The sequence below is a fragment of the Notothenia coriiceps genome, unplaced genomic scaffold (genome assembly GCF_000735185.1).
Source record: "Notothenia coriiceps isolate Sejong01 unplaced genomic scaffold, NC01 NC01_scaffold00024118, whole genome shotgun sequence".
In the NCBI taxonomy this organism is placed as follows: Eukaryota; Metazoa; Chordata; class Actinopteri; order Perciformes; family Nototheniidae; genus Notothenia; species Notothenia coriiceps.
In genome coordinates, this window is record NW_011356819.1 from 1 (window position 1) to 15,000 (window position 15,000).

A 15,000-nucleotide genomic window follows, 5' to 3' on the forward strand; every position below is an offset into this window, starting at 1 on the left:
TGTTACCATGCTGTCACCATGCCACGCAACCTCTCATTCCCCTGATAGGTGGAGAGTTGCCCATATAGGCAGAGCACCCCGTTTCTGACGTCAGCACAATTTCAAATCTGTATCAGTCTGTATCAGATCCGTTGCAGCCCCGTTTTTAGAGATTTGGGCATACTTGCCAACCCTCCCGATTTTCGCGGGAGACTCCCGATTTCACTGCCCTCTCCCGGTTTCCTCCCGGGGTCATATTTCTCCCAAAATCAGATTTACACACGACTGTTTCCACTTGGACATTAATACAGCTACACCATTGTTTGGTTTCCATGGTAACACGTCTCTTTAGTAGCGTGAGTGTGAGTTCCCTGACGCACCGAGGACACATATTCATGTATAGAAGGTGCCCGAACCACCTCAACTGGCTCCTTTTGACACGAAGGAGGAGCGGTTCAACTCCGAGTCCCTCCCTGATGACTGAACTTCTCACCTTATCCCTAAGGGAGACACCAGCCACCCTGCGGAGAAAACCCATCTCGGCCGCTTGTATCCGCGATCTCGTTCTTTCGGTCATGACCCATCCTTCATGACCATAGGTGAGGGTAGGATGAAAATGGCCCGGTAGACGGAGAGCTTTGCCTTCTGGCTCAGCTCCCTTTTCGTCACAACGGTGTGGTAAAGTGACTGCAGTACCGCTCCCTCTGCTCCGATTCTCCGACCCATCTCACGCTCCATTATTCCCTCACTCGAGAACAAGAGATACTTGAACTGCTTCACTTGGGGTAAGGACTCATTCCTTCACTTTATACTTTTACTCCATTGCATTTTGTAGGCAATTGTTGTTTACTTCATTACATGAACTTGCAGCTTTAGTTAGTAGCTTTAATATTCTTCTTACAGATTTAGATTATTAATACAAAATATCCATCATCTAATAGATTATGATATATCTCTGTATGTTAAGCTACCAAGCAGAAAAGCTCAGATAAAGCGCACCATTGAAATGATTAACACAATAATGCCTTAATATTTATAGTACAATAGTTAAATGTATTTGATAAAGAAATGGGCCTTACTGCATATTGACTACTTTAATTTTTTCTAGAACTTCTTCTTTTGGAGTAAAGCTGTGAATGCAGGACCTTTTCTTTTACTTAAACATATATGTAAATGTGTATTGTAACCTAGGAATATAGAAAACGCCGGCCTTATAAAGTCAAGTATTCAAAACAGTTTGCATATGCGCCCTTTCACATCTAACACTCGCTTTATATTTAGCTACATGTTTAAGACGAGACCTACATAACCCCAGAACATTTCCTATACTGTCAGGCTTGATGAAGCAGCGCAGCGATGGGCGAAAGGTCTGAGCACAACTGTGAAAGACAACCAATTTGTCGTGTTTAATGAGACAAATCCCCCCAAAAATATGGATTTCATCAGCAAGGTCGAGCCTCTGTTATAAGCATATTTTTTAAATCAATCGTGCAGCCTTCAGTCTGGGATAACCTCGCTTTCTGTCGAGGTTTCGCCTGCCAAATATTCCTTCTTCTGTTTCGCCGTCTCTACAGAGCCGAGGGAGGAAAGGAAGGAGGAAGGAGGAGGAGGTGAGGGGAGCGTGCTCACAGCAGCTTGTTTTAAGTTAAGCAGTCCGAATAGGCAGGAACACACACACACACACACACACACACACACACACACACACACCCACACACACACACTCATAACAAGCGGCAACTCCGGGATCATGGGTGAAGGTCCTCGCCTCAGGGGTCTGTGTTTTGCAGCAACCCCACACACACACACACACACACACACACACACACACACACACACACACACACACACACACACACACACACACACACACTGTGAAGCAGACCGAAGAAATGTTGCTTCTCCACAAATGCGTACCATCTAATGGCAGCGAAAATATATTAGGTATTAAGACACTGTATATCGATTCTCCAAAACACTGAATTGGTTTTTAATTAACGTATATAAAATATACATATACAGTATAGCAATTAATCCAGCGTCTCTTAAATAATTCCTGTTTCTTCTTTCATGTACAGTTAAGGTTTCTCTCTCCGCCTTTCCGCACTAAGATTCCATTTTATAAATGTATAATAAAAATGTATAGACCTTAATATCACGATGTTATGTTTTGTGATACTGCATGGATCTCAAAAACACTGTATGGGTTTTCAAATGAATACTCGGATGGTGCTTTATACCAGGTTTAAGGATCACCGTGATATAAAGAAAATGAAATATGGATATCAGGTGAAAATAGCGTCTCTTACATCATGTGTGTCTCCCCCTTTTTACACACAGGTGTTTCAAAAGTCATTATTTTGACCAAAAAGTTGCAAAAGTAGATCCCACTCTTCTGGTTGAAAAGTCAACTTTCTTTAATCATATTTGTATGCAGGTAGTGAGTTCTGAATAGCCGGACAGTTTTCCTGAAATAAAATGGAAAAACTGGCCAAATATCACTTTTCTTACAGTTTCAGAATATAATCAATACAGAGCCCGACTGTGTAACTTTTGATTGTTGGTGTAAAATCTCATTATTTTGACCAAAAATGCTTTTTTCTTTAGCTGTGACACATACGCTGGTCTGTTCATATACTATGAGAGTTGTTTCTGCAAATAACTTGTGGGAAATTGAAGGATATTGCATATGAACAGTATTAAGGTATTAACGACCTTAAGTGTGCTTTTAAACCAACAAGGTCCTCTCTCATGTGAAAAGCAGGGCCTTTTTACTTATTTAAGTATTAAATAAGGGTAGAAATCGAGTCTGCAGGAAAGATGTGTTTGTGCCAAAATGAAGTCATGAAACATATCAATATGTCTGGTGGAAAACGTTACAGCTACTTGACTGTAAAAACACAAAAACAATAAAGAGATTCTTTGTTTGCAAAACACTTTTGGGCCACTAGAGGGCGGTGCAGACAAGTTAAAACAACATTGACGTATCATAACTTTTTTAATTGAAACTTGTTAGCTAACAGTTCAATATTTAAATGTCCTTTAAACTTGTGTTACTATTTCAACAAATGTTATTCCTTTATTTTGTCTCTTTCAGCTCTTTTTTTGGCCCCACCAACTCCTTATCTGTCACTCTAGCTGCTAAATTCTCCTCTATGTATTATTTATAGTCTCTAACTGTGTCTGTGTTTGTTTTTGGGAGGAGTTGTTTCGGGTTAAGTGACTCCATGACATCACATTTGCAGGCTCAAATAAGCAAAGAGCATGAAGTATGTAATCAGCTATTTTTCACCACTGGCACTAAGCAGGATTTAGTTACAGCCGAGTGCTGTGAGTGGACAATAAGCTTTGTTTGGACAAGAGCAGGGCGGCAGTACATTTCCCCTGACACAGACTTTAAAGGCTTTACTGTCAACTTGTGGATTCCTCAAACTGTTTCCTCCACTACTGGAAAGAAAAGTTTCCTCATGTCATGCAAAGGAATAGTTTTACATTTTGCGGAAAACGCTTATAGCTTTCTTGTCGGGAGTAAGATGGGAGAACGGTCTTTTTTTCCAACGAAATATCATCTAAAGTAGCAACTAATAAGTCAAACTACTATATTAAGAAAATGTTTAAAGAAAGTGTAATTAGAAACTATGAAGTTGACTTTTGTATCCGGGTTTTATGTTTCAGTATTTGTAAGCGACTGAAAGAATATCGCTGTGGGGGAAACTTCTGTAGCAATTGGAAACAGGACTCAGAGAGGCACGAGGAGAGCTGGAGCTTTGATGGCAAACACTGACGGTTTATTTGGAGTTACGGCCAGAGAATTCACAAGACATGTGGTGTGTCACGAGTTAACACAGCGGTTACCAAGAACTCTTTCTGTAGCTCAGTGCTTCTCAAAGTGTGTTCCCCGGCCAATGGTGGTCCGTGAGCGCCCCCTAGTGGTCCGTGAGTATATTGGTAAAATTTCACATTTGAAATAAATGTATTTATTTAAGTTTTCCGTACTCTCGCGGGAATATCTCCGCAATGGAGCGAGCTTAAGTTTCACTTTCGATTGCATGATATAGCCCAGTGCAACACCTTCATCACACATGTTGCCACTTGTTTGTACCATTTTCAGGCGATTTGTAAAAAACTATGTGTTTTTGAATATTTGTGGAGTTAGGTGGTCCGCGAGTGTTTTTTTATTGGTTAAGTGGTCCTTGGTATGAAAAAGTTTGAGAAACACTGCTGTAGCTCGATGTTTTAACTAGTTCGCAGTGTAATAATCAACATTCTTCATCAGTGAGACTGAACAATTATGGACCCTGAATCTAACTAGAGCTCTCGTCCATAGGAAAGAATGTGCGCCAGGGAACCTTCGTCCCTGAACAGTAAACTACCTCATGGCGGCTTGTGCTCGGTCATAGACTGGAAACAACAATGCGCCCAAGCTGCTCCTCCTGAAGAGAGATAGCAGCAGAACCCAAGGCCGTAGAACTATGCCGTGGGAAAGGAGACAGTGAGAGGAGAACATGATGAACTGTGTCAAAGGTTGAATACCTAAGCAAATGATTCCCCAACAATCGCTTTTATTTGACTTTTTTATGGTTATTTCATTTTCTTTTTGTAAGAAGGGGCAGGTGAAATAAGATGTTCTTCTCCCTGCTCCTTTCCACCATGCGCTATAAAAAAACAAAACAGTATAAGAGTAGGCTACATGTTTTGTAAAGTGTACACAACTGCCATGTGTGGCATAAACAAATAAATAAATAAACAAATACATAAATTCAACAAGGTGTATTATATTTTGAGCCTCTCATGTGTTTTGCTTCTAGTGTATAACTTTTAAAGTGAAGGTACAAAGGAAAGGCTGTTAGAAAGCGGGTATCTCTTCTCATTAACTAATTTGAGTTCCGGCTCTTTTTGGTGTGAACGCTAATTTTCAGAACTATTTCGGAACTATACTGGGAAAAGTACTCCGGTGTGAAAGCGCCTTATGTTATAATATCTATTTTTCTCAGTTTTCTTGTGAACAAGATAAAACATCCATCCATCCATCTTCTCCCGCTTATCCGTGGTCGGGTCGCGGAGGTAACAGTTCCAGCAGAGAGCCCCAAACTTTCCTTTCCCCTCATCAACCAGCTCTGACTGGGGGATCCCAAGGCGCTCCCAGGCCAGCGAAGAGATATAATCCCTCCACCTGGTCCTAGGTCTACCCCTTGGTCTCTTCCCAGCTGGACGTGAAGATAAAAAATGTCCTTGCTTTTTCTATCTGCACACAAAACAGATTAAATGAAAGAGAACCAGAACATAAAAAAGTGAACGCAGCGACCTGAACAGCTTCTGCAGAAAGAGACTGACGTTAACAGAGACGAAAAGCTTAAAGTTAAAAGCTCATAAATCCGTTTTTTGAGTCAGTCACGTAAGATAACGATGTAAATATTAATGTCTCTGTCACAACTCTTAAAGACCATTTAGAGCTGCATACATTGGTTTTCCATTTCACTCAAAGGATACAGAATATCAGATATATCAGGTGTAAGATATGTAAATACATAAGTTTATCATTTAATTAAATCATCTAATACCTTCATTTAGTCATATCAAGATGGAAAACTCCATTGTAGGAGCACTTGATCAAAGATTATACCTACAAAAGGTAAAAAACAAATATGCTCAGTATACATAGGAAATTCAACATTTAAATATGATATAGGTGTGTGCTATTTACGCATGCTTAGCAAAAGTAGTAAAAATGTACGATTTTGAGGTACTTTCTTGGGTATTTTCACAATGTTACTTCATGCCACATTTCAGTTTCAGAGATAAATCGTACAAAACATATTTTGAGTGGAGAAATTAAAGTAAAATCTGAACCCGGGAAAACATGTAAACATTTCAATAAAAGGCACAGAGAAATAAAACACAACAGATCTTTGGTTAAAGCTTCTTCGTTGTTCAATTATTTCAACTTTAAGCTCATGAAAACGCCACATTTGGAAGATATATAGGTTGACAAATGATTAAGACTTTAGAATACATTATAATGTTTCTCTGATAAAACACTTGAAACAAAAAAAAACCTCCACGTTGGTCCTTTACACACCAGTGTTTGGCTCTGACTTTGCACCCTAAAGACACCTTCATTATATTTGAAACCTCTCATATGTGTTTTGCTTCTAGTGTATAGCTTTTAAAGGTACAGGTACATCAGGAGGGCTGATGGAAAGCGGACATCTCACATGTCTAACGATTCCCAACAACACGGAAGATTTGCTTCTCTTTTAATGAGGATGAAAATAAACGGATCTGAGTTTGTGGACGCCAGATTTGGAAGAAATAGTTTGACAAATGATCAAGAAGAAGAACTAACTAATTAACGTATTTAAAAACCCTTACGATGGTCCATTAGACACCAGTTTTGGCTCTGACTTTGCACACCTTCCCTCGTAGATAAGAGCTGCAGAACAGACCTGACAGTCATCGATGGCTTCAGGGAGCGGATCCAGCGCTGACAGAGGCCTTCTGTTCGGAAAGGTCTCCCTCCGCTCGGATAGCGAGGACACGGATCAGCGCCAGAGCAGCTGGCCGAGGAGAAGCAGGGTTTGTGGGGAACCTGGCAGGGAGACACGGAGGAGACATAGTGGGTAATTGGAGCACAGCAACATCCGCCATTTTGGCTCGTTACCTAAATAACAGCTTTGATTGAGGTGAATAGGCCCATAAAGGGTTGTGGTGGAGCCGATAAGCCGCAGTGTGGTTTTGGCTGCTGTGTTTCCAGTTGGCATTTGGAGGGCTTCTGGCTTCCTGCAGCTGGTCCTGGATCTGCAGAGCGGCACCTGGGGATCCAGATGTCTCGGGGGTTGAATCTATGGAGGCATCTCGCGACTGGCATTAGCGACTCGGTGACATTCATCCTTCAGACTGGCAGCGTGGAGACGGCTTCCTGTCGGCCCACATATCACTCTGCAACTTCCTTCTGTCTGGGAGGGAGAGAAAAGCGGAGTGTGTGCAGAAAACTAGAACTGATGGAGAACTTGGAGAGCCACACAAACAGAAAATCCTAACGTAACGAGCATAGGTTCTAGATGTGAGCAGCAAAAATACATTTCACTAGAAGAACAGTATTGATCTTAATAAAACACAACAGATCTTTTGTTAAAGCGTATATGTGGTTCCCTTTCAACTTCAAGCTCATGAAAACACTACATTTGGAAGAAATAGATGGACAAATGTTCAAGGATTTAGAATAAATTAAAAAGTTTCTCTGTTGTAAAACATTTGAAACAACAAATTAACGTAATTAAAAACTTGTAGAGTTACACAAACAGAACATCCTAACCTAATGAGCGTAGGTTCTCGATACGAGCAGCAAAGAACATTTTCCTAGAAGAAAAATATTTATCTTAAAGCACGGCAGCAAGGGCGTTTTTAGCGAGATTAGAGCAGCTTTGAAAATCCTCTCTCATGTGGTCGCTTTGAATATGTAGTAATTTTAATGTGGACTGAAGCTGCATTAAGGAATGTTTGCTTCAAAACATACATGGAGAAAAATGTACTTAAGGGGATGCTCCGATGCATCTGGATCGTTAAGGAATCTATTTAAAGTCTGAAAGTAACAACAGATAAATCCACAGTGCTTCACCTCGCCCTCAGGTGGGAATCAATGTAAGGTTAGCTTACATGATGATATGCTGTGAAGAGAATCTCATATAAAGTGTGATGATTTTGCACTAACTTTACCCCCCACTACCCAAAGATCTCACTGCATGACAGGCGTTGGTAAGCACTGTTATTTTCCTCCTGCAAAAAATAAATAAAACACTTCATGACAGCTCATAAATTGTTCAGTAGTCTTCAGTCTTCCCTGGGGTTGTTTAGTCAACATCTCCTTCCATCAATTCTCAGATCTCACACAAGCACAACGCAGCAGCATGCATTCATCACCGGGGTTTCTCCCTAAAAGCATTTTTCAGAGAGTGGGGTCTCATCCCAGACTCCATAACTTCTTCTGATTACCCCCACGGAGAATGACAGAGTAGTTTTTGCCTCCGTTAACCACCGGCACTGGATGACAGCAATATCATTTTGGAGGCATTTGTGTAGATCAGAGGTGGGAAGAAGTGGAGTACAAATACTTTGTTATTGTACTTTACTTTAGCTTCTTACATTTTGAACCCAAATACCTGTACTTTCTACTTCTTACATGTTGAACCCAAATACCTGTACTTTCTACTTCTTACATGTTGAACTCAAATACCTGTACTTTCTACTTCTTACACTTTGAACACAAATACCTGTACTTTCTACTTCTTACACTTTGAACACAAATACCTGTACTTTCTACTTCTCACATTTTCCAAACAGGCTGGTTCCTTTAGTTTGAATGTGTGTTTGGTGGCGTGATCATTATTATTTAGAGTCATTGCGTGCCTATTGATTTGAACACGATCCGTGTATCCATCATTTCCTGGTCTTCTCTAAAGAAGAGGGACCAATGAAAACGTTGTCATGTTGCCGTCAGCATGGAAACATTCATTAGCTAACAATGACATTATTGTTCTATTCATATAAAGGGAGGTCAGGTACTCTTTAAAACAGCTGCTAGTTATGGGTACTTTTTACATTTCAAAGCCTCTTTACTTTTATTTGAGTAAAGAAGTTTAGTCAGTACTTCTACTAGTATTTTTAAACACGAGTATCTGTACTTCTACTTGAGTAGCCTACTTGCCAACCCTCCCGATTTTCGCGGGAGACTCCCGATTTCACTGCCCCCTCCCGGTTTCCTCCCGGGGTCATATTTCTCCCGCATTTCTCCCGATTTCTGACAAAATCAGATTTGCTCAGGACTATTTCCACTCTGACTTTAATGCTGTGCTCAACGATTGTCTTAGTGTCCATGGTAGGCACAGCGTTTCTCTTTAGTGAGCGCTTCGCGCAACTGCAAAGTCTCGAGAGCCGTGGGACTACACAGTACAGAGAGAACAGAGACAAGAGGGATATTCTATGAAGGCGCTCACATACGTTAGTGTAGATATACAGGTCCAGGCACTATTTTCTTAATGATTAGGATCAAGGCGGTGTCATAGTGAAGCTCCAACCAGGGCGCAGTTTACTTGCACTGTACATCTACTATAAGTCATGTGTCACTTGTGTGATGTGCAGTACAGCTACTCGCGTAAAGTAGCTTACTGCACAACCCACCTCCACGGGTTTTGACACTTGTTCGATTTGTGGGTGTCAGGTCAAGTGTACTTTTCCGCTCATACTCAAAGCTGGCTGCTCAGAGATGTTCGAACTATGAGGGCTAAGACAGGTCGATCATGATCACTGATTGAGAAGGATGAATGGTTGTGGTCTCGAGAGCGACAAGTAGGTGATACATGGGAATGTTCAGCCACGAATGTAGTTACCTGCCGCTGACAATATGACAACCATCTTGAAAACCCTCAGCTCACCATTGTGTCACTCAAATGTTAGGGCGAGTGGCCGCTGTATACCCAAAGTACCTATTCAGTCTGAGCAACTCCTGATGACTGCTCATGGAGACAGAATATCCCCTTAGTTAATTAATCAGATGTTTGAAAACGACCGCCGTTTCTCCATAATTCAACGTAAGATACCATTTTGATGCTGGTGCTTTCTAAGAATGACAAAAAATGAGATGTCCTTATTAAAAATTTCACTGCATTTCACATAGACTATGTATCCTGTCGAACTTTAGACCCTTTTAACTTGCTTCTAAATGTGGACTATGTGACCGTATTGTGTCGGTCTGGAGAACGCTTTATCCTCCTATGAACACTTGTATCTTCTCAGGTTCCTCTCTGTACACTCTCCATCCACTTCTGTGCCGTTCACTACACACACATCCACTAATTTATATACTCGTATCTCCAGCCTCCTGCTCAGTTATCCAGGAGACTGCATTTTGTCTTCAAACGTGGTGGAGTTCCCGGCGATGCATTGCGCGGCCGCTGGCAGGCGAGGCTGTGTACCGGTTGGCTGTTTGACCCGTCCATACCTGGTCTCCGGTTTTCCCAGAGAAGGCTGCATGGCCACAGTGTAATGAAGCATGACCACTGGGTTACTCATGCTGATATGTACCTAATGGGCGCTTACAGGAGAGTGCTGGACCTGACAGTACACATACAACGATTCACCTGCGGATAGCTAGGTTCATACACACCAAGTCTATTTATGAGGTCCGGTCTCGTTGCCTTTACTCACTAGCGCTAGTATAGGAAAAAAACGAGCTGGGACGACATTGCTCCTGTAAGTAATACTCATTTTTCACGTGATAAGACATTTTGGTACGTTGACATGAATCACAAATTGGTGAACGTTCAAAGCTACTAATGTTCGCTTGTCTCCACATGTACATCAATTAATACAGGGGTAATCTTCTCTTGCCTTATGTATCGTGCTGCCCTATTGGTATTACCACTGTCCTAAATACCTAAACTTGGGTATTCTTCTCTGCCTTTTCTTGACATTTTTTGAGAGACATATAGTTACTTGCTATGTTTGTCATTTTATCATTATATCTTAATGTTTCATGTCATGAAAAGTAGCTCAGAGCTACTCCGAGCACTATATAAACTTTCACGTCTTTAAGTTGTCGCTTAAGGCAATGTCCCTCGAATAATCAAATTGGCAGATAAATGGACAAGCTATACATAGGTTGACCTCCACTTGAAGGCGTACAATATTCAACCCAAAAATGTATATACCTGTATAATGATACTGTTTACAACACAATCGCAGGAATAGTGCGGTTGTCTTCATGAAGCTGCTGAACTCAAAAGCATCAGGGATTCATAGTTCCTTTCCCTTTTTACTGTGTGTCTTTGACAGCTCTGATGAGTGTATAATTAAGAGTTTCCATCCAACATTAAAGCAAGATATATTCTCTCCAGCACATGGACTGTCACTGTTAGAATATCAAGTAGACTATGTTGCTGTATATGTGACGGTTTAGGCAGTGGTTCCTACAGCATCGTATGTGATTATCTTTCATTTATCATTGTTCTTTTTCGGAGTGTACATTTGAAAAAGACGGTCTTGAGCTTGTTTGCTTACATCCGGCGCGATAGAGACAGGCAATGTACAACGTGGCCAGCATGGACCAATCATGTAAGATAATGAAGTGATATATATTTTTGATACATAAATGGTAACTATTGTCCAGTCATATTCGCTCTGTTTTTGTTAGAGGTATTCATAGAGAACCATTTGTAATCCACTTACTGTTGAGTTGTGTTTCTTGTTAATCTCAATTATTTGTCCGTCAAAAAATTCTTCCAGCAATTGATACCCATTGTTTCGACTCTTCCAGCTTGAACTCAATGCCTAGTGATGTCTCATTTCGTGCTGCAATAACCGGCCGGTTTTGCTGTTATTCTTTATTATTATTATATACAATTTATTTTTCAGGCACGAGAATCTGTACGTCAAACGTTGATGAGGAAAGTTGCAAGCGTGGGAGTGAGTGTCGTGCAGATAATGTTCTATGTGGACTTACGAGTTTCCTCTGTCACATCCACGCGGGCCTCTACGTGCAGTACTTTCTGATGTATTTTATACATAAAGATGTGTCCCCGGTGTGTCGGGGAACTCACGCAGCGTCAGAAAATAAAACCCTCTCTCTTTTCCTCCGTACCCAAATCTCTAAAAACGGGGAACAACGGCGCTGATCCAGATATCTGAAATGTGGACCCACGGCCCTATCAGAAACGTCGCTATCAGAAACAATGCCCGACTGTTTTGGACGTAATATGGTCGGTGTTTACATTAGCATGGCTAACACTCAGAGCTAACCTGTACTGGAGAGCATGTGTGTGAAGAAGCAGGAAATAGAAAGGAACTCACCTTGTGGTATAACCGGCAAGAGAGAAAGCCTTTGAGCTCCATACTGTTTCAGAAATAATCCTTGATCTAATAATCCTTGCGTTTCATCACGACAGCATTTTAGACAATATCTGCCAGGTCCTGCATGAGCCATCATAAGCTCCGCCCCCTCTTATATTTATTTTTTACAGTAAAAAATTAAAAAAAGCTTAATTTTTTTATTTAGCTTTTATTTATACAGGTGAAAATCTCATTGAGACACAGGGTCTCATTTTCAAGGGAGACCCGTTTATACCCAGAATCAGCACTTTTGTAACAGGAAGTGAAATAGAGGGATATGAGGCATGGCTAGAATGGTTGATCTGTTTTTTTGTTGTTGACCAAAACTCTTCATAGACATGTTTTTTGTATATTTTTATATATCTGAGACCTATGCTATTGCCTAAAAATAGCATGATAGGTGACCTTTAAGAACTGAGTGAGCTAGATCCTTAAAGGGTGGACATGGATATCCTGGAAAATGTTTAGAAGCAAAAGACCGAACCCAGAGGTACCTAACATAGTGAGATTTTGGTATGTTGTGATCCCTGAACTGTCACTAAAAAGATCTTGAAAATAGATGAAGCTACTTCTACGCCAAACAGCGAATGCCATGTCCAAAGATATTAGCAGAATATTGATCAAATATCTGTCACTTGCTATAATTTCCTCTGTTCAGCGCGGCTCAGGTAATTTCCTCGGTGCAAACCGAGAGACTGAGCATTGATCTGGTACATGCTTTAGACTACATGCCCCATGCTCCATGCATATCAGAAGAATCCTATGACACTCATATTCTGATAAGTTTAATTGCTGAGATGTATTTAGTTACAGTCTTCTCCTTCGCTGTGTCGCGCCATTCCTCACAGCTGAAAGTTGTGCAACGCTGCGCGCTCAACTAGCAAACTGCGTGATCACTGCACCTCAACCAGTGTGTGCCATCTCAGCGTCCACTCAGGATAGGAGGCACGAATATAACGCCATCACATATGCGCGACGCGGCAAGACGCCTCTACTCCTCCTTGACCAACCAGAGGAGCCTAGGACCATCAAGCGGACTTCACTGTTCGACACTGCGAGATTTATGTCGATACAACGGCACGCGTTACCAGATACCAAGTAACCTTCCGCTGTGCGAACCCTCACTGGCCACGGCAAAAGACAAGAACGTGAACAAGATATCAAACGACGCCCAGGCCCACCACTCGTAATCAACACACTCAGAACAATACATCGATTGACTCGGTGGCCAGGGGAAAGGATTCTAACCGCACAAAAAAGGTTCAGATAAGAACCAGAGCACGGCTGCCGAGTGGAAAGGCAGCATTAACCCAGAAAAACACTGTCCTAACAGACACACCTCCTNAGAAGGAGGCCGGAAGAGGGAGTTAGGTCTCAGACTCACATGGATCTGGGGTCAGAAGTTAAAAGCATTTTCAAATAATGAGAGTTTGGTACTCACAGAGGAAATTATAGCAAGTGACAGATATTTGATCAATATTCTGCTAATATCTTTGGACATGGCATTTGCTGTTTGGCGTAGAAGTAGCTTCATCTATTTTCAAGATCTTTTTAGTGACAGTTCAGGGATCACAACATACCAAAATCTCACTATGTTAGGTACCTCTGGGTTCGGTCTTTTGCTTCTAAACATTTTCCAGGATATCCATGTCCACCCTTTAAGGATCTAGCTCACTCAGTTCTTAAAGGTCACCTATCATGCTATTTTTAGGCAATAGCATAGGTCTCAGATATATAAAAATATACAAAAAACATAGTCTATGAAGAGTTTTGGTCAACAACAAAAAAACAGATCAACCATTCTAGCCATGCCTCATATCCCTCTATTTCACTTCCTGTTACAAAAGTGCTGATTCTGGGTATAAACGGGTCTCCCTTGAAAATGAGACCCTGTGTCTCAATGAGATTTTCACCTGTATAAATAAAAGCTAAATAAAAAAATTAAGCTTTTTTTAATTTTTTACTGTAAAAAATAAATATAAGAGGGGGCGGAGCTTATGATGGCTCATGCAGGACCTGGCAGATATTGTCTAAAATGCTGTCGTGATGAAACGCAAGGATTATTAGATCAAGGATTATTTCTGAAACAGTATGGAGCTCAAAGGCTTTCTCTCTTGCCGGTTATACCACAAGGTGAGTTCCTTTCTATTTCCTGCTTCTTCACACACATGCTCTCCAGTACAGGTTAGCTCTGAGTGTTAGCCATGCTAATGTAAACACCGACCATATTACGTCCAAAACAGTCGGGCATTGTTTCTGATAGCGACGTTTCTGATAGGGCCGTGGGTCCACATTTCAGATATCTGGATCAGCGCCGTTGTTCCCCGTTTTTAGAGATTTGGGTACGGAGGAAAAGAGAGAGGGTTTTATTTTCTGACGCTGCGTGAGTTCCCCGACACACCGGGGACACATCTTTATGTATAAAATACATCAGAAAGTGCATTTTGCATTATAGGTCCCCTTTAATGTGAAAGACGCTGTGTCCAAAATATAAACATTGATTCTGAATAACTCTCCTCCCATGTGGGTTTGCAACTTTTTCTCATAAATGTTGGACATACTGTATTTGTGAAAAACTGAAAAATAAAGTTGTTTTAAAAAAATAATAATAATAATTCTGCTATTATGAAGCAAGAAAGCTACCACTAGGAATTGAGGTAAGGAAGAAAAAACAATGGGTAACAATTGTGGAAGAAATCTTTTTGACGGACAAATAAATTGAGATTACAAGAAACACAACTCAACAGAAAGTGGAAAAATGGACTCAATACAAAACTCAAAACAAAGACATTTGACTGGAACAATAGTTACATGTATGTTCAAGAATATAATAACATGACATTTTGTTACATGATTGTCATGTTGTTGTAACCAGCATGTTATGGCCATGTGACAATGAAGATTTAAATTACAAAAAAAACAATGATAATGAAAGTAATTACAACGAGCTGAGGAACCACTGCAGGCCGACCAATCTATTAACGGATCTACTTAATATTCTAACAGGGAAACTCATGTGCTGGAGAGGATTTAACTTGCTTTAATTTAAATTAATTTCTTAATTAACCACACACAGAGCTGCCAAAAACATACAGTAAAAAGGGAAAGGAAAGTTGAATCCCTGATGCTTTGAGTTCA

The 15,000-nt window shown here is 40.8% G+C and overlaps 1 protein-coding gene across 1 annotated transcript in view; it reads right to left on the bottom strand.

The window, feature by feature from the left end:
* Window positions 1-6,425: 6,425 nt before the first annotated feature.
* mtrr (5-methyltetrahydrofolate-homocysteine methyltransferase reductase) overlaps window positions 6,426-15,000 on the bottom strand; it is a gene marked incomplete at its 3' end in the record, with an annotated part of 24,792 nt that continues 16,217 nt past the window's right edge. Inside the window, exons 11-12 of the mRNA XM_010782092.1 lie at window positions 13,202-13,252; window positions 6,426-6,568 (exon numbers count right to left, since the gene is read on the bottom strand). Coding sequence (XP_010780394.1) covers window positions 6,426-6,568; window positions 13,202-13,252 — 194 coding nt within the window. The remainder of the gene's footprint in view (window positions 6,569-13,201; window positions 13,253-15,000) is intronic.